Source organism: Cervus elaphus, chromosome 14 (assembly GCF_910594005.1).
Source record: "Cervus elaphus chromosome 14, mCerEla1.1, whole genome shotgun sequence".
Classification (NCBI taxonomy): Eukaryota; Metazoa; Chordata; class Mammalia; order Artiodactyla; family Cervidae; genus Cervus; species Cervus elaphus.
In genome coordinates this window covers 40,309,424-40,327,063 of record NC_057828.1, presented here as the reverse complement: position 1 = coordinate 40,327,063, position 17,640 = coordinate 40,309,424, and the positions used below count along the sequence as shown (strand labels likewise).

Below are 17,640 nucleotides of genomic sequence, written 5' to 3'. Positions count from 1 at the left end.
TTCTGGAAACATTTCCCCATTAAAAGAAAAAAATCCAGGAAACTTACCTTGCTGGCACAGAGCAGGTACTTTTACAAATTATTTCTCAAAGCCAATAGCCAATGACAGTGTTTGTCTTTAAAACACAACAAAACAAAATTCCAAACGCAAACTCTTTGCTCTAAAAGAAAATAAAAAATAAAGGAATGCTGACTTTAATCAAAGTGCTCTTGGTTTAAAACAAAAACCTGCCGTTTTTCCTGTCATGCTGATGACAGCTGAAAATATACTCGCTGAGGGAAAAGAAAGTTGTGTAGGGCACCAGTTGAAACTTCCGTGATCTCGAGGGAGGGCTCAATGACGAATTAGAAGAGAGTTGTCGGATTGGAAAGCCACAAGCGACTTCTGCCCCTTTCCCCCACCCTCCTAAACGTCCCAGTTCCGATGGAGCTCTAAACTTAAAGGGGAGCACGTGGTGAGCGACTGCTCTTCTCACGGTAGCCTTTAGAGGGCGCCAAATCAGCCCAAACCACAATCGCCAGTGAATCGGGCGTTCTGCTTAACTAAATTCTGACTCTTGAATTAGTCTCTTGAACTATTATAGGAGCTGTCCATAGGAGAAGGCCAATTATGTGACTATTGTGTCATCAAGTTCTCCCAAGTAGGGTTAGTTCCCTAACCCCAAAAGTGTGATTTCAAAATTCAGGACTTATAAGGAATTTAAGCAGCTTCGTCTTTTCAGAAAAGGTCAGCAGAGGGAGCTGGCAACACATATTTGAAAAAGCTTAAAACTGGTTTTGTATGTTAGCCTAGGGCACAAGAAGAGAAATAATTACAGAAGCACTGGCAATAATAGAATAATAGAATCCTAAACACCTTCCACTGAGAGCCTGGAATTCAGTGTCAAAGACCATCTTAGCCTCACTTAACATTTTCTAGCCCAGTGGCGCAAATGAGCCAGGAATCCTGATTCCAGGAATCAGGAAGGTAACCTAAATGAGGGAGGAGGGCCTGGACAAGATCTGACTGGAAAGCACTTCCCCCATGTATTAGGTTTAACTAAATGGCATTATTTGAGAGCATAAGCCCCAAATTGCAAGGTTTTTAGATTCCTTTTAATAGAAACTACAAACTCAAATTTTTGTATAAAATCTTCTGTTGGCAACAAACTAATTTTTATTTTGAAAAATCTTAAGCCCAGAGGAAAGTTGAAAAAACAGTTTGATTAATGTGCATCAACATATCCCTCACCCGTTTCATCAACTAGCAACCTCTTGACACATTGGCATTTTCTTCATCTCTCTTTCTCTTTCTCTACACACATGTACCCAAGAGACACACACACATACACCTAAACACACACATCTGAAAGTCATCTTCAAACATCAGGATGCCATCAGAATATTTCAGCATATATTTCACAAAAGTAAGGGCATTTTCCCACAGAGTCATTATCATTACCACATCTAAGTCAATATAACTTCAGTATCATCCAATATACAGTCCACTTTCAAATTTCTCCAGTTATTCCCCAAAATGTTCTCATCCAGTGGTGTACTGGAGCTGGTATGCACAAAGGGAATATGTATGTCTTCCAAGTTCAGTGATTGCTTGGCATTACGCATAGTAATGCTTGACAAAATAGCTTGACATTGTTCACAGTGGGGATGTTTACATCATGGAAACTGGCAAACAGTACAAATTTGGGATGTCCCCCACCCCCAGCCATTTGTTAAATATTTACCCTCTCATTTTTGGCAAATGGTTTTATTGAGGCCTAGGATATACAAAAAAACCCTGTATATATTTAATGTATATAATTTGATGAATTTGGACATATGCGTGCATCTGTGAAACCATCATAGCTCAAGGTAAAAAACACATTCATCCTCCAGAAGTTTCCTCATGGACCTTTGTTTGTTTTTGGTTAAGAATATTTGACATGAGATATACCCACTTGCTGCTGTGCTGTGTTCAGGCACAAAGTAGTGTCCAACTCTTTGTAACCCCATGGACTGTAGCCTACTAGGCTTCTTTGTCTATGGGATTTTCCAGGCAAGAATACTTAAGTGGGTTGTCATTTCTTCCTAGAGGGGATCTTCCCAACCCAGGGATTGAAACCGAGTCTCCTGCACTGGCAGGCAGATTCTTTACTACTGAGCCAGCTGGGAAGCCATACACCCTCTTAACAAATCTTTAACAAATTTTTGAAATGCACAATACACTATTGTTAACTCTTGGCATTACATTGAACAGCAGATCTCCAGAATTTATTCATCTTGCATAACTGAAAGTTTATATCCATTGAACAACAACTCTCCATTTCCCTCTCCCTCTAGTCTCTGGCAAGCACCATTCCACTGTTTCCTTCTATAAATTTAACTATTTTGAGTACCTCATATAAATAGAATAATACAGATTTGTATTTTTGTGACTGGCTTATTTCACTTACAGTAATGTCTCCAGGTTCATTAATGCTGTCCCATATCACACAATTTCTTTTCTTTTTTAAGAGCTGAATAATATTATACTGTATGTATATACCACATCTCTTTATTCATTCATCTGTCCATGGACATTTAGGTTGTTCCCATATCTTGACTATTGTCAATAATGCTGCAGTGAACCTGGTAATGCAAATATCTTTTTGAGATCCTGATTTCAATTCTTTTGTACAAATACCCAGAGGTAGGATTGCTGGATCATACGGTACTTCTCGTTTTAAACTTTTTGAGGAACCTCCATACTATTTTCCATAGCAGCTGCACTATTTTACATCCCCACCTACTGTGTAGAAGGGTTCTGATTTCTTCACATCCTAACACTTGTTATCTTTTATTTTGCTTTTGATAACCACAATCTTACCAGGTGTGATGTGATATCTCACTGTGGTTTTGATTCACATTCCCTTGATAATTAGTGAAACTGAATACTTTTTAATGTACCCATTGGTTATTTGTATATCTTCTTTAGAGAAATGTCCATTCAAGCTCTTTGCCCACTTTTGAATTGGGTTATTTGTATTTTTATTGAGTTGTAGAAGTCCCTTGTGTATTTTGGATGTTAACCCCTTATCAGACGTACGGGCAATGTTTTCTCATTCTGTAGGTTCTCTTTTCATTCTGTTGTTTCTTTTGCTGCTCAGAGACTTTTAGTTTGATGAAATCTTGCTTGTCTATTTTGTTTTTGTGCCTTTGAGCCTTTGTGTCATATTCATCGTTAAGAACAACGTCAAAAAAACAAACAAACAAATAAAAAGAACAACATCAAGAAGCTTTTTCAATATGTTATCTCTTAAGAGTTTTATAGTTTCAGTTCTTACATGTAAGTATTTAATACATTTTGAATTGATTTTTTAGCATGGTGTAAGAGAATGGTCCAGTTTTATTAGCATGTGAATATCCGATTTTCCCAACACCATCTGTTGAAGAGACTGTCCTTTACCCTTTCTGTGATCTTGGCAGCTTTATAAAAGATCTACTAACTATATATGTGTGGGTTTATTTCTGGGCTGTCTATTCTGCTAGATTGCTCTGTATGTCTGTCTTTATGCTAGTATCATACTGTTCTAATCACTATAGCTCTGTTTATTATTAATAGTTTTAACTTTTTTTGTGGAGTATTTAAAGGTTTTCTATATGCAAATTGTGTCATTTGCAAACAGAGATAATTTACTTCTTCCTTTATGATTTGAATACTTTATTTTTGTTGTCTAATTACTCCAGCTAGAACATTCAGTACGATGTTGAATCTAAGTGGCAAGAGTGAACATTCTTGTCTTGTTTTTCCCAATTGAGTATGATGTTAGCTGTGGACTTGTCATATATGACCTTTACTATGTTGAAGTAAATTCCTTTTACATCTAGTTTGTTGAGAGTTTTAATCATGAAACTGTTGAATTTTGTCAAATGATTTTTCTTTATCTATTAAGATGATCATGTGATTTTTATCCTTCTTTTTGTTAGTGTGGTATATCACATTAATTGACTTGCATACATTGAACCACATACCACTCTTTATGGTTATATTTCTCCTGATTAAAAGAGTCAGTCAAAGTTTATAAGTTACATTTAGCTATAAATCTCTTTAGTTTGTCCTATTTCATAACAGTTTTCCATCCTCCAAAGGGTCTAGTTTAAGAATGATCAACATTATCGAGTTTGCTACTACTGAAACTAATCTCCTAAAATAGACTTTTACTTAGTTTTCTTGCTTCCAATTGCTCACCTATAAACTGTTCTTCAGAACTATCTTTCTAAATCATAAATCAGATCTTTTTTTTTTTTTTTTTTCTGTTAGTCACTCAGTTGTTTCTGACTCTTTGTGACACCATGGACTGTAGCCTGCCAGACTCCTCTGTCCATGGGATTCTCCAGGCAAGAATATTGGAGTGGGTCGCCATTCTCTTCTCCAAGGGATCTTCCTGACCCAGGGAAAGAACCTGGGTCTTGCGCATTCCATGCAGATTCTTTACCATAGTTTGAGCCACCGCAGAAGCCCTCTGATGTATAACAGTGTTTGCTGGAAGAGTTGTGTGGTTTAGGAGGGTTTTTAAAATCAGGAATTGTAAGGCATATTTATGTACTGTGGCAAATAACCAAGTAGAGAGGAAAACTCAACAATTTGGAAGAGAAGTTGGTGGAAATCTGTCAAAGTTATCTGATAATTGCTACTATTTTTTTTCCCTCTGAGAGTGAGGTGAGAAGGAAGTGGCAGAGATTTGTGGTAAGAGGAGATGATATAAAATAGTCAATTAAGAAATGAGATTGGGAAGTGAAGGAATTAAAGAAATCTACCAGGGTTTGGGGGGCAAGTAGGATAGGCATGGGAGAAGACAATGGCATCCCACTCCAGTACTCTTGCCTGGAAAATGCCATGGATGGAGGAGCCTGGTAGGCTGCAGTCTGTGGGATCAGGAAGAGTCTGACAAGACTGAGCGACTTCACTTTCACTTTTCACTTCCATGCATTGGAGAAGAAAATGGCAACCCACTCCAGTGTTCTTGCCTGGAGAATCCCAGGGATGGCAGAGCCTGGTCGGCTGCCGTCTATGGGGTCGCAAGGAGTCGGACACGACTGAAGCGACTTAGGAGCAGCAGCAGCAGCAGCAGGATAGGCATGAGTTGAAGAGTGATCAGTTAGGAAGCTGAATGTTTCTCCTCTATCTAAGATGAAGTGCTCAGGTGGGGTTTGAAGTCAGAGAAGAGTTGGATTTTGGCCAGAGTTCGAGTCCTACTATGCGAGTGTGAATGAATGAGAGAGAGAAGACAGTGGAGCTGAGAGTATGCAAATGTGATGTTACAGAATTATGAGCTCTAAACTGGGTAATGAAGGAGATGAGAAAACAAAGGGAGCCGGGACGGTGAAAGATGGTGGAATGTTTGGATTGGAAGTCCAAGGAGTTTGAAGGGAATATCACATTAGAAGAGTTAACTGGAAGAATACGATGATTTTGGTGGAGAGTGGGATGTTTGTAATTCAGATAGTGGAGAATTACACTTGTTGAGAGTAGTATAGCCAAGACCTTCACTGTTTAATACAATAGCCACTAGCCACATATAACTTTCTAACGTGTTCTTAATTTCTGCAAGTGTTAATCACGTAGTTGTGTCCAACTCTTTGCGACTCCATGGACGATAGCCCACTTGGTTCCACTGTCCGTGGAATTCTCCAGGCAAGAATACTGGAGTGGGCTGCCATTCCCTTTACCAGGGAATCTTCCTGACCCAGGGATCGAACCCAGGTCTCCTGCATTGCAGGCAGATTCTTTACTGTTTGAGCCACCAAGGAAGCCTATAGCTTTCTAAATTTATATATAAATCAACATTAAGTTAAAATTTCATTTTTCTTTGGCTCTAGCCACATTTCAATTGCTTAACAGGCACACGTGGCTAGTGGCTACTGCACTAGAGAGTGAAGATTGAATTTTTCCATAACGGCAGAAAAGTCAAGTGGACAGCACTGGTTTTGCATATGAACGTAGTACTAGGCGGGCTTCCCTGGTGGCTGAGTGGCAAAGAATCTGCGTGCAGTGCAAGAGCTGCAGCTGAACCAGCAGGTCTGATCCCTGGGTCGCGAAGATCCCCTGGAGAAGGAAATGGCAACCCACTCCAGTATTCTTGCCTGGAGAATCCCACGGACAGAGTAGCCTAGAGCACTACAGTCCATGGGGTCGCAAAGACTGAAGTGACTTAGCAGGCACGCAGGTATAGTAGTAGCTGACTGAGACAGGTGGAGGATAAGATCGTTAGAGGGAGCTAGGTTAAGGAGCTGATTGGACATGGTGTGGAAGGACGGTATATCTGATTTTGAAATCACTGAGAATTATGACAGGAGTCATGGGAAAGAGAGAGAAATTGAGTCAGAGGTTGATTCACAGCTTCTCCATGCTGCTCTGAGTCTCTTGGAGACAGCTGACCTCACCCCCAGCTCTGTGTGTGGGTCTTTTAATCAAAGGAGAATCCCATCCCCCTAGCACATGATGAGAAGGAGGCTTTGATGCAGTTTATGTGTGAGGACTTGAAACATGAGGAGGGATGCACTGGAGATTTTCATTTGTTTCTACAGTGCAAAGGGAAGCTGATGTAGCAGAGACTCTTAAATACAGTGGAACGAATAAGAGAAAATTTTATTTCTCTGCCATGCAACCATTTGCCCACTCTAGGCTGGTAAGGCGGCTTTCTTGCCTGAGTCACTTGGAGAAACTTTTGCCTTCTATCTTGTTATTCTGTCCTCTCTGAGGACTTTGTATGGTTGAAACTGGGTTGCTGCCACAACCATGATACAGCTCTCAGAAAGGAGAAAGTGAGGAAGTGCACAGTAAGCAATTCCCTTTTAAGTAATTGAAGGAGAAACCACACACATAATTTCCATTCACAAGAAAATGATCACATAGCCACACTGGCTGCAAGAAAGACAGGGAAAGATTGCCCCTAGTTAGGCAGCCATGTGGCCAGGAAGAAGGGGTAAACAGACTTTTAAAGTACAAGTTGCTGTCTGCCTCATTCTGCTTCTGAAGGAAATCTGAAGGCAATTCTCTCTTATTGTACAGGTTGTAGTCTGGAATTGCAGCAGCTGTTCTCTTAGTGTGCTGAGGATGAGCTGAGTCAAGGCAGAAGGGCAGAGCCAAGGAAACTGGAGAAATAGCACTGGAGCCTCTGGATTGGGCAATCCCGAAGCCCACGTTACCTCTGGACTCCAGGTAGATGAGCCACTGTTTTCTTGTTATGCCGGCTGGAGTTGAGTTTCTGTTTCTTGCAGTTAGGATGCACCCCAGTTTATTTAACCATTCCACTGCTGACACTATTTCTCCTTGTCATTGTTACAAGCAATGCAATAAACATCTTTGTACACATGACCATTTCTATAGGATAGAGTCTAAGATGTGTCATTGCTGTGACAAAGAATATGTGCATTTAACATTTTGGTGAACACTACCAAGTTGCCCCAACCTATGTTTAATGACATTTACATTTCACAATCACCACCCTCCTCTAATGTTCTGAGATGTCTCCTTTTGACTAGATTTTGTAGGATAGCTTTTACAGAAGAGAATTTTGGTGATGTGTTCTCCTCTGCTGATGTTGAGGCTTAGATTCTTTAAAAAATTTTTTTAAAAATTGTATTCTTTTATTTCTGGCTGTGTGGGTCTTTGTAGCTTTTTTTGTGTGGCTTTCTCTGGTTGTGATGAGCAGGGGCTACTCTTTATTGTGGTACACAGGGGTTAATAGCTGCCTGTTGCTCTGGCTAAGCCATGAGATAACCACTATGGGAAAAGAATAAAAGCAATATTTAGAAATAGAGCATAATTCAAATAAAAGCACATCAGGTTGATGTGTTGGGATTGTCATGCCCTGCTAAGCTAAGGAAAAACATAGTGTGGACCTTGGAATGCCAGGTCAGCACAAGTCCAGAACACTGCTTGTGCACACACTAAGATGTTTTCCCGAGGCATATGTGGATCTATGACCTCCAGCTAGGTGATAGCCCTTGTATGAGAAAATAACAAAGATAGTTTAAAGTAATCAATAAAATGGGAGTCGTGAGCAGGGACACAGGAGGCTGACTTCATCGTAACACAACAGATACTTTCTGCTTGCCAAGACACTAAATAAAAGTGATGTGGCTCTGAGGAACAGGGCTCTTGACCCAAGAGGTCTTGAGATGCCCGGTCCCATCTTTAAAACTTTAATTCTGTCTCCAGTTTCTTTTTCCCAAACTGCGCGTCAACCACTTTTGATCCCTAGCTGCTGTGCTGGCCGCAGCAAGTGGTGCCCAACGTGGGGCTCGAAAGTGAAGGATCTCGAACGTGAAGTGAAGGAGAACCTGAAGTGAAGGAGAGCGAAACTGAAGCTGAAATTTCGGCGCACGATCCTGGAGAAGAGTGGAGTGAGGCCTCTGAAAATCCCCCTTTGCAGTAAATAGCACTCTCTCGTTGAAACCGGGGTTAAATATGGGAAATTCAGAAAGCTCGGAACAATACCGGCCGTATATATGCCTCTTAAGGCAGCTTTTGAAAGCAGGGGGAACAAAAATAAGTAGGGCCGGCTATTGGAGCTTTTACAAACCATTGAGAATCATTGCTATGGTTCCCTTCTCTGGGTACTTTAGATTTAGGAACATGGGAGAAGGTAGGTAGTAAATTAGAGAAACTTCTTTGCAAAGGAGTGCCCTTGCCTGTATCTATCTGGTCAATTTGGACATTGATAAAATCTAGTTTAGAACCTCTTCAGACACCAGAAAGCTCAGAAGGGAGTAAGGATGAAGGTGCTGCTGCTGCTGCTAAGTCACTTCAGTCGTGTCCGACTCTGCGACCCCACAGACAGCAGCCCACCAGGCTCCCCCATCCCTGGGATTCTCAAGGCAAGAACACTGGAGTGGGTTGCCATTTCTTTCTCCAATGCAAGAAAGTGAAAAGTGAAAGTGAAGTCTCTCAGTCGTGTCTGACTCTAAGTGACCCCATGGACTGCAGCCCACCAGGCTCCTCCGTCCATGGGATTTTCCAGGCAAGAGTACTGGAGTGTGTTGCCATTGCCTTCTCCAAGGATGAAGGTGAAACCCCATCAAAGGCAGAACCTGAATATGGAAAGCCTGAGGGGATAGAACAAAAAACACAGGAGACTCTCAAAGCTACAGTTCCTTCTGCACCTTTGGGGAGGAAGAATTTCCTTTACCTCCTCTTCCTACCCCTCCTGTCTTAACCGCTGGAGTGGCTTAAGCTTTTCCTTCCTTGCAACAGACAGCAGTTCTGTCACCCCTCCAGAAAGATATTTGTCAGACTTGACAGGAGGGTGACTTGGAGGCTGTGACTATGACATTTCCAATGACAATACGTGAATGAATAGCTCCTGGGAAAGATCCTAATAATCCTAACGGAGTGTATGAGGCTGTACACAAACAGATTCCATTCACAATACCAAAGGAACTTAAGCAAGCTATTCAAAATTATAGAGTAAATTCTCCTTTTACCTTGGAAATTGTGCAGGGACTAGCTGAGGGTTCCCATTTGATTATGGTGGTTCATGACCAAGCCAGACAGATCCCCATTTCTTTAGGTCAATTGATAGGGAGTGGAAATTGGGGGAGAACTCAAGATCAAGTGCTTATGGAAGATCAGGCTATAGAACAGGTGAGGCGATACTGCATGAGAGCCTGGGAGAAAATAGAGGTTAAAGGACAGGCTTTCTTTAAGAGAAGACCTCACCTCCCTGGAGAGACTATCCCTGCTGGGACAACACCTTATCAGACAGGCTACCCCTGTCATCAGAGCCAATTTGAATACTCTCTGGTTTAAATTTTAGCTATGAAACTATGACTATGAAAAGGAGAGATGACATTTTTGATACTGAATGGCCATGATATTCTTTAGACTCTGGAGAAAACTGGTTAAAACGAAGTCTTTCTGAAATTGCAAAACTGGTTCTTCTTGCATGTGCAATTAAGAAAAAGCTGGCTTGTTAAAATACTTTTTTGGAGCTCCAGTTCTGCCTGAGAAACAAAAACAGGCCTGGGAAAAAACCTAAAGTTAACTCTTATCTTGTCCTTGGGATACACAGCCCATTCTATCTGGAACTCCAGCCATGAACAAATTGGTAGAACTCAAACCAAGATAAAAAGAAGGGGCAAAAAGACATTTTAAGTATCAAACAAAAAAAGAGAGACATTTTAAATATCAAGCAGAAAACTATGAAATCTCTGTCTATATGTCTGTCTAAATTTATGTGTGTCTCAGTGTGTGTCTTCGTCCTTGGACAAAATTGCTAAAGGCTGATTGGTCAATGAACTCTATTTAATTGGCCTAAAGTGAAGTAAGTGCTTATGAATCAAACCATTCTAAATTCAAAAATAATTAAACTAAAATGAATTTCAGGGTTGTGTGAACTGGGAAATATTCACTATTGAATTGATACCTGGTATTAATGTTTATTTATTGACTTTGTGAAGATACTTTTGCAAATGACATAGCTTTGGGTGATTTACATTTACCAGTCTACAGGATGATGATACAAAGTACAGTTCATGGTTGCTAAAGGAAAGTAAGATGTGTTTTTTCAATCAAAAGTTATAAGGAATGGAATTACATTCTATTAAGGAAAAAGGAAGTACATTTGAACTTACAGGTGGCTGTTCTCTGAATGGACAAATAGAGTGATGAATACAGAAGTGTAAAAAAGGTTTGTGGCAAGTGGAAGAGAGTTTTGTGCATGATACAAGTTTCTTAAGACATTAAACTGCCCTTGAAATCTTTTATTGTTACTTTGACTAGGTGAATAACTATTGTTTCACAATGAATATACTGCTGCTGCTACTGCTAAGTCACTTTAGTCATGTCGGACTCTGTGTGACCCCATAGACGGCAGCCCACTAGGCTCCTCTGTCCCTGGGATTCTCCAGGCAAGAATACTGGAGTGGGCTGCCATTTCCTTCTTCAGTGCAAGAAAGTGAAAAGTGAAAGTGAATTTGCTCAGTTGTGCCCCACTCTTAGTGACCCCATGGACTGAAGCCTACCAGGCTCCTCCGTCCATGGGATTTTCCAGGCAAGAGTACTGGAGTGGGGTGCCATTGCCTTCTCTGACAATGACTATAAGCTGGTACCAATCTGAAATTTGATTTTCTCTCCCTGTTAAAAAAAACAAAGTCTATTTTTGTGTATGGTGTTAGAAAGTGTTCTAGTTTCATTCTTTTACAAGTGGTTGACCAGTTTTCCCAGCACCACTTGTGAAAGAGGTTGTCTTTTTTCCATTGTATATCCTTGCCTCCTTTGTCAAAGATAAGGTGTCCATAGGTTCGTGGGTTTATCTCTGGGCTTGCTATTCTGTTCCATTGATCTGTATTTCTGTCTTTGTGCCAGTACCATACTGTCTTGATGACTGTGGCTTTGTAGTAGAGTCTGAAGTCAGGCAGGTTGATTCCTCTAGTTCCATTCTTCTTTGTCAAGATTACTTTGGCTATTCGAGGTTTTTTGTATTTCCATACAAATTGTGAAATTATTTGTTCTAGTTCTGTGACCCACCTCCCAGAATATTGGAAATAAAAGCAAAACTAAACAAATGGGACCTAATGAAACTTAAAAGCTTTTGCACTACAAAGGAAACTATAAGCAAGGTGAAAAAGACAGCCCTCAGATTGCGAGAAAATAACAGCAAATGAAGCAACAGACAAAGCATTAATATCAAAAATATACAAGCAACTCCTGCAGCTCAATTCCAGAAAAATAAATGAATGGCGTGAATACTGCATACTTGCTAATTGTTCCTAAGACTAGCCTAGAAGGGATCGGCCTGGGGTAAACACAAGGAGATCTGGACTATGTCAGAATAGGACATTTAGGAGTAGGTGATCAACACAGCATGTGTCTTGAGAAAGATAAGATCTGAGAAAGTCCTGTAGTCAGCAATTAGGAACAAAAGCTGGACTCAGAATGGACTCTGCATGTCAGTCCAACAGAGGCTCCAGGTCCCCTGACCCATTGCACCAGATTTCGTGTTCTGTCTTCATTCTCCTTGCTCGCTCCTGGACCATTAGGACAACAGTAACTAAATTCATGTGTTCTTATGCATGGGATGTGTTTCAATCAGTAATTGAAAAAATGTATTTCAATAGGTAATTATGTAGAATTCAATTGGCAATTATGTAGAATTCTTTTGGGCTCCAAAATCACTGCAGAAATTAAAAGCCATGAAATTAAAAGACTCTTGCTCCTTGCAAGGAATGATCAACCTAGACAGCATGTTAAAAAGCAGAGACATTACTTTGCCAACAAAGGTCTGTCTGGTCAAGACTATGGTTTTTCCGGTGGTCTTGTATGGATGTGAGAGTTGGAATATAAAGAAAACTGAGTGTCGAAGAATTGATGCTATTGAACTGTGTTGGAGAAGACTCTTGAGAGTCCTTTGGACTGCAATGAGATTCAACCAGTCTATCCTGAAGGAAATCAGTCCTGAATATTCATTGGAAGGACTGATGCTGAAGCTGAAACTCCAATACTTTGGCCACCCGGTGTGAAGAGTTGACTCATTGGAAAAGACCCTGATGCTGGGAAAGACTGAAGGGGAGGAGAAGGGGACAACAGAAGATGAGATGATTGGATCACTGACTTGATGGACATGAGTTTGAGTAAGCTCCAGGAGTTGGTGATGGACAGGAAAGCCTGGTGTCCTGCAGTCCATGGGGTCACAAAGAGTTGGACACGACTGAGTGACTAAACTGAACTGATGAAGAATTGCACAGTTTAAAAATAAATAGTACTCAATAAATATTTGTTTTCTTCTTCCACAGTTAAATAAATGAATAAGCATTGTCAAGAGCACTCCTTTCAAGGTGATCTAATTTTGGTTCTGAGAGATGTTTGGAGACTCTGTAAAACTATAATTGACATACTGTTTCCCAGTATGATTTATGGCCTAATTCCAAGGTGAGGAATGAGACCCCCTCTTCCTATTGACCTTGTTCTACATTATGGCCACAGAGCAGGTCTAGAATAGTCATGGTCAGAGAAGAAGAGGGAGGGATGAACAGTGAAAAAGATGTATGTGGAGATTCAGAAGCATAGTGGTCTACATGGAGGAAATTAGCTGCAAAATCCCAGACACAGCACGGCAGATGTGCTTGGATAGAGAGGCAGGTCTATACACACACTCAGGCAGAGTGAGAAAGGGAGACATATGGATGCTTTCATGGGGCAATATCCTTGTAATATGACTTTCATGATATCACTATTAAGACTTCTGAAGTTATTTGTACTTTGGAAACCACAGGCTTAAATGCTGGCGTTAAGAAGATCCCTGGATATATGTTTTGCAGATCCATGTCTTCACTCAGCCACTTATTAGTTCTGTTACCTTGGACTAGGGGCTTCCCAGGTGACTCAGTGGTAAAAAATCCACCTGCCAATGCAGGAGGTGCGGGCTCAATCCCCGGGTCGGGAAGATCTCCTGGAGAAGGAAATGGCAACCCACTCGGGTATTCTTGCCTGGGAAATCTCACGGACAGAGGAGCCTTGCAGGCTACAGTCCAGGGGGTCACAGAAGAGTCGGACACGGCTTAGCAACTAAACCACAAACAGCAACAACCTTGGAGTAATCAGCTGATATTTCCTTGTCTGTTTCTTGTTAAATTGTGTAGCACTGACTTCCCCATGAAGACAGAGCTTGCCATGGTAAGAAACTCAGCTACCATCATTACATTTGGCAGAGATTCAAAGGCAGGAAGGGGAATTTTTTTAAAAAATTAGAAAACGGGAGGGATTCAGACATACTCTTATTGGAGATTGTTGGTGTGGGAAAGGTGGAGGTGGGCTAATGAGAAGCAAGGCATCACATGTGCCTGGTTTGGGGCTTATATTTGATTTTCCTTGTTGTTTCTGAGTTGGAACCAGGGCAAGAGTTAGAGAAGCTGGCACTTATTGACCAAGTCTTGGTCCTGAGTGTTCTAATCTGATTGTTGCAGAGGCTATGGGTCAGAGTTCTACTGTAGATGACTTGGCAATAATCTGTCTGTGTATTCAGTCTCTTGGTACAATGTGTTCAGCAGATGAGATTAGATTCAGGCTCCAGCTTGTTCCCATAGTTTGCCACATGGTTGCCTGGATAGTTCACCTTGCCCTGCTTCACCCTGGGTACCCAACTTTCCCAGTCAACTTCATGAGGAATGCTCAAGTGTCAGCTCTGCTTCACGGGAGAGAAAAGCATTTCCCAAAGTCATTTCTATTATATTCAGCAGAGCAGTTTTTCCACTATGAGTTCCTATATTAAGTGCTCTGCTTCCAATTCCAATGTATGTGTGGGGGTTTTCTTCCCACACCATTGAGCAGTTTTTGGAGACCAGCTCGGTTTCCTATAGTTGAACTTGATTCTGACACTATCTACCTAGAGATAGTATCAGGTTCTACAGGTTAAGGGCTTGGTCCTACAAGATTGCTTTCTCTTCAGATGTCCATCATGAGCCCAGGTTGTCACCTGTGCTTCTGAGAACCAGCTGTAGGTAGGAAGCTTCAATGAGCCCCTAACTGGGTTCAACAATTTGCTAAAATAATTAGTGCTTTTGTGAACTAGTTTGGCTCCCAGAACTCAGAGAAGCATTCTATTTATAGATTACTAGTTTATTATAAAAGGATGATATAATTTAGGAATAGCCAGATAGAAGAGATACACAGGGCAAGGTAGGTGGGAAGGGAATGGAATTTCTATGTCCTCTCAAGGGCACCATTCTCCCTGAATCTCTATGTGTTCACCAACTTGGAAACTCTCTGAACCTCATCCTTTTTGGTTTTTACAGAGGTTTCATTACACAGACATGATTGATTAAGTCACTAACCATTGGTTATCGATTCAACCTCCAGCCTGCCTCTCCCCTCCCCACAGATCCAAGGGGTGGAAGGAAAGTTCCAATCCTCTAATCACATGGATGGTTCTTCTGGTGATTGGCCCCCATCTTTAGGTGTTTTCCGAGAGTCACCTCATTAACAAAAGATATCTTTATGTTCTCATCACTTAGGAGATTTCAAGAGTCTTAGGAGTTCTGTGCTGGAAATGAGGAGGAAGACCAAATATACAGTTGTTATTACATATCACAATATCACATATGTTAAGAAGTGAAATAGGTTAGAAGTGTTAGAAAATGGAACAAAAAAGAGGAGCTGGAAGAGCAGACCAGAGTGGAAGAGACACAAACTGCATCTCTTCTTACCTACACGACTCAATCCTGAGTCCGTAGGTTTTGAATTTCCTCCAGTGTGCAAACCATGGGCCTCTCTGTGAGGTGAAGTGTGCCATCTAAGCCCCTCAGTGAGATAATGTGAAGGCAACACCTTTTCTGGCTGAGTCACATTCTCAAATGTGTAACTGTGAGAGAGGATCCAGGGTTGGTATAGCTTGGTCAAAAACTGCTTTAGACACGGTGTTTGCCTTTGCTCTTCTTTTCCTGTCTTTTCTTTCTCCTATTATCTCTCTGTGAAAGACTTCTCAGCTCTGTCTTTTCCAATTGGATTTGGTTGACTCTTAGAAGAGGCAGCCATTTGCCTCTTTAAGCAGAGTTGTAAAGGTGTATGTGAGTGGAAGATGTTTTTCCTTTGGGTGCTGGAGGCTGGTTCCAAGAGTGGGTGGAGGTGGTTGTTTTCTGTGGAATAGATCTGATTGGGTTTGTTCTTATGTCAGCTGAAGACCCTGTTTGGTTGAAGAGTGTATTATAGGGGGATGGGCACTTCTATGCAGGTACATTCCTTTAGAAACACTCCAACCAAGTCGTTGACACCTCCCATCCTTTTATGGTCTTTATTAATAGACTTCTCATCCCCGTCTCGCTTTTCCCCAACTCTTAAAAAGAGAATTAAAGACCACTCAAAGTAATCCTAGGCTTTTGCTTTCTTTTTATTTTTAATCAACTGATACCATAAGAGTGCCATTTTAATACAACCAAATCTTTCATGAAATATTGAATTTTATTTGAGATATATGAAAATAGGAAAGAGGTCTAATTTCTCAAAGTGGTGTCTGAGACAACTCTCTCTTCTAAAATGAACCTGGAACCTTCCAGCAGCCTTCAAATGCACAGAAATCTTGGTTATCTTTCTCTAGCATTAGAAGCAGGTGGAGCTGGGAGACACTCAGGAATACTAGTGGGCTCTCAAGCCAGCCAGGGAAGGGGAAGGGGTGGCTTTCATTGCTCAGATATAGATTATAGTCATGAAGGCAAAGTTGTTGCAGTGGGGGAACCAGATTGCTGTCCATCTACTCTGTGCATTTGATAGTTTATTTAGGTAATTTTTTATTTATAGGAAAATCAGGAAAATGGCCACAAGCAAAGCTAGAAAGCTGAAGAGTTTAAGTAAGCTTGCGAAGAGAGATGGGGATTCTTGTACAATTCGAGTTTTGGTGGCCTTGAATGTTCGGTCCCACTGGGTCATGATAGCATTTCGGGCTCCTTCCCATTTCCCTGGACCAGTCAAACGGAATTGGTATGGTGTGCATGGGCCAAAGAAGATGGCCAAAGCCAGGCGTGGATCCGTCAGGAGCAGAGAGAACAGGTTGGGCTTTGCATTGATAGCGGTCAGGAGTTCATCTACATATGTGATATAATCGGTTTGCAAAGCTTTGCAGTAACACAAGCCAAACCTTTATAAAAGGAAGATTGGGATAAAGAAGAAAACAAAAAGATTAAATAATGGTAACCTTAGAACAAGTAAAAGTGCCAGAAGTAAACAATGAGGCCACAAAATTTGAACTGGTTTCTGTATTCTTCCCTCCACGCCCATAGTTGTCAAATGGTCTCATGGTATTGTTTAAATACAAGATAGATCCTGTGAAAAAACACTCTGTACACATCGTTTGTCAAATGCTGATAATGAATCTAGTATTACTTTAGTTCTATTGTTAAATGATTAGCAATTTCTAGCAAAAAAGGTTTTATATAATTTTACTATTCTTATATCTTCCTAAAACTCAATTATTGCTTGATTTGTATAATGTGAAAAATCACAAAACTCAGTAGGGTGAAATTCTGTGTAATGCTGGTATTAATCTTTAATTAATTAATCCCTCGACTGACCAAAGTGACAAAAGCTGTTGCTTCATGTAGTTCTAATTAGTGATTTATGTTATACTAGAATTGCATAATGGAGATCAAATCATATCCCAGGTTGAGAATGAAGAAGAGACACTGGAAGTGCTTTTATAATTTTGGGATTTAGGACTTTGACAAGGATAGTAAAACATTTGAAGTTTGGAAATATATATGAAGGAGAAAAGTGGTGTTTCTTAAAGGCAGTGATTTTAAGTCTTTTTTCTCGGTCACAAACCCCTTCTTTTTCCCAAGTGAAAACTATATGTCAAAGTCTGAAACATAAACAGTAAAACAGAGAAAATCAGAGGTGCTTTAGGATTAGGAGCTGGGGAGAGCAAGAGTCCTTCCCAGCTGGCCATCTGCCTTCCACTGTCCCTGGCCCTTTGTGGTAGCCAAAAAGCAGAGCGCAAGTGGAGACCTCTCTCTGGAGAAGGGCCGACAAACTTGTTCTGCAAAAGGCTAGATGCTAAATATTTAAGGTCTATGAGGGCCATGTTACAGTCTCTACCTCAGCTAGTCAACTTTACTGTCCTAATGCAAAAGCAGTCTTAACCAATACTTAAATTGAGTCTGCTCAGTCGCTCAGTTGTGTCTGACTCTTTGC

The 17,640-nt window shown here is 40.9% G+C and overlaps 2 protein-coding genes across 5 annotated transcripts in view; both read right to left on the bottom strand.

Moving 5' to 3' along the window:
• The window catches only part of LOC122708013 (dimethylaniline monooxygenase [N-oxide-forming] 2-like), a 34,580-nt gene extending 34,196 nt beyond the window's left edge, over positions 1-384 (bottom strand). For 2 of the 3 annotated variants that reach the window (XM_043924093.1, XM_043924096.1), the window contains exon 1: positions 48-384. The gene's annotated coding sequence lies outside the window, so the exon portion shown is untranslated. The remainder of the gene's footprint in view (positions 1-47) is intronic. The other variant, XM_043924095.1, reaches the window with a different exon arrangement.
• A 15,442-nt stretch (positions 385-15,826) lies between these two features.
• LOC122708155 (dimethylaniline monooxygenase [N-oxide-forming] 1-like) overlaps positions 15,827-17,640 on the bottom strand; it is a 33,676-nt gene continuing 31,862 nt past the window's right edge. Inside the window, exons 9-10 of one of the 2 annotated variants that reach the window (XR_006345027.1) lie at positions 17,205-17,308; positions 16,400-16,436 (exon numbers count right to left, since the gene is read on the bottom strand). Coding sequence is in view for 1 of the 2 variants with exons in the window: in XM_043924310.1 (XP_043780245.1) it covers positions 16,246-16,588 (343 nt within the window). In the remaining variant the exon portion in view is untranslated. Of the gene's footprint in view, positions 16,589-17,204; positions 17,309-17,640 lie in introns of both variants that reach the window. The other variant, XM_043924310.1, reaches the window with a different exon arrangement.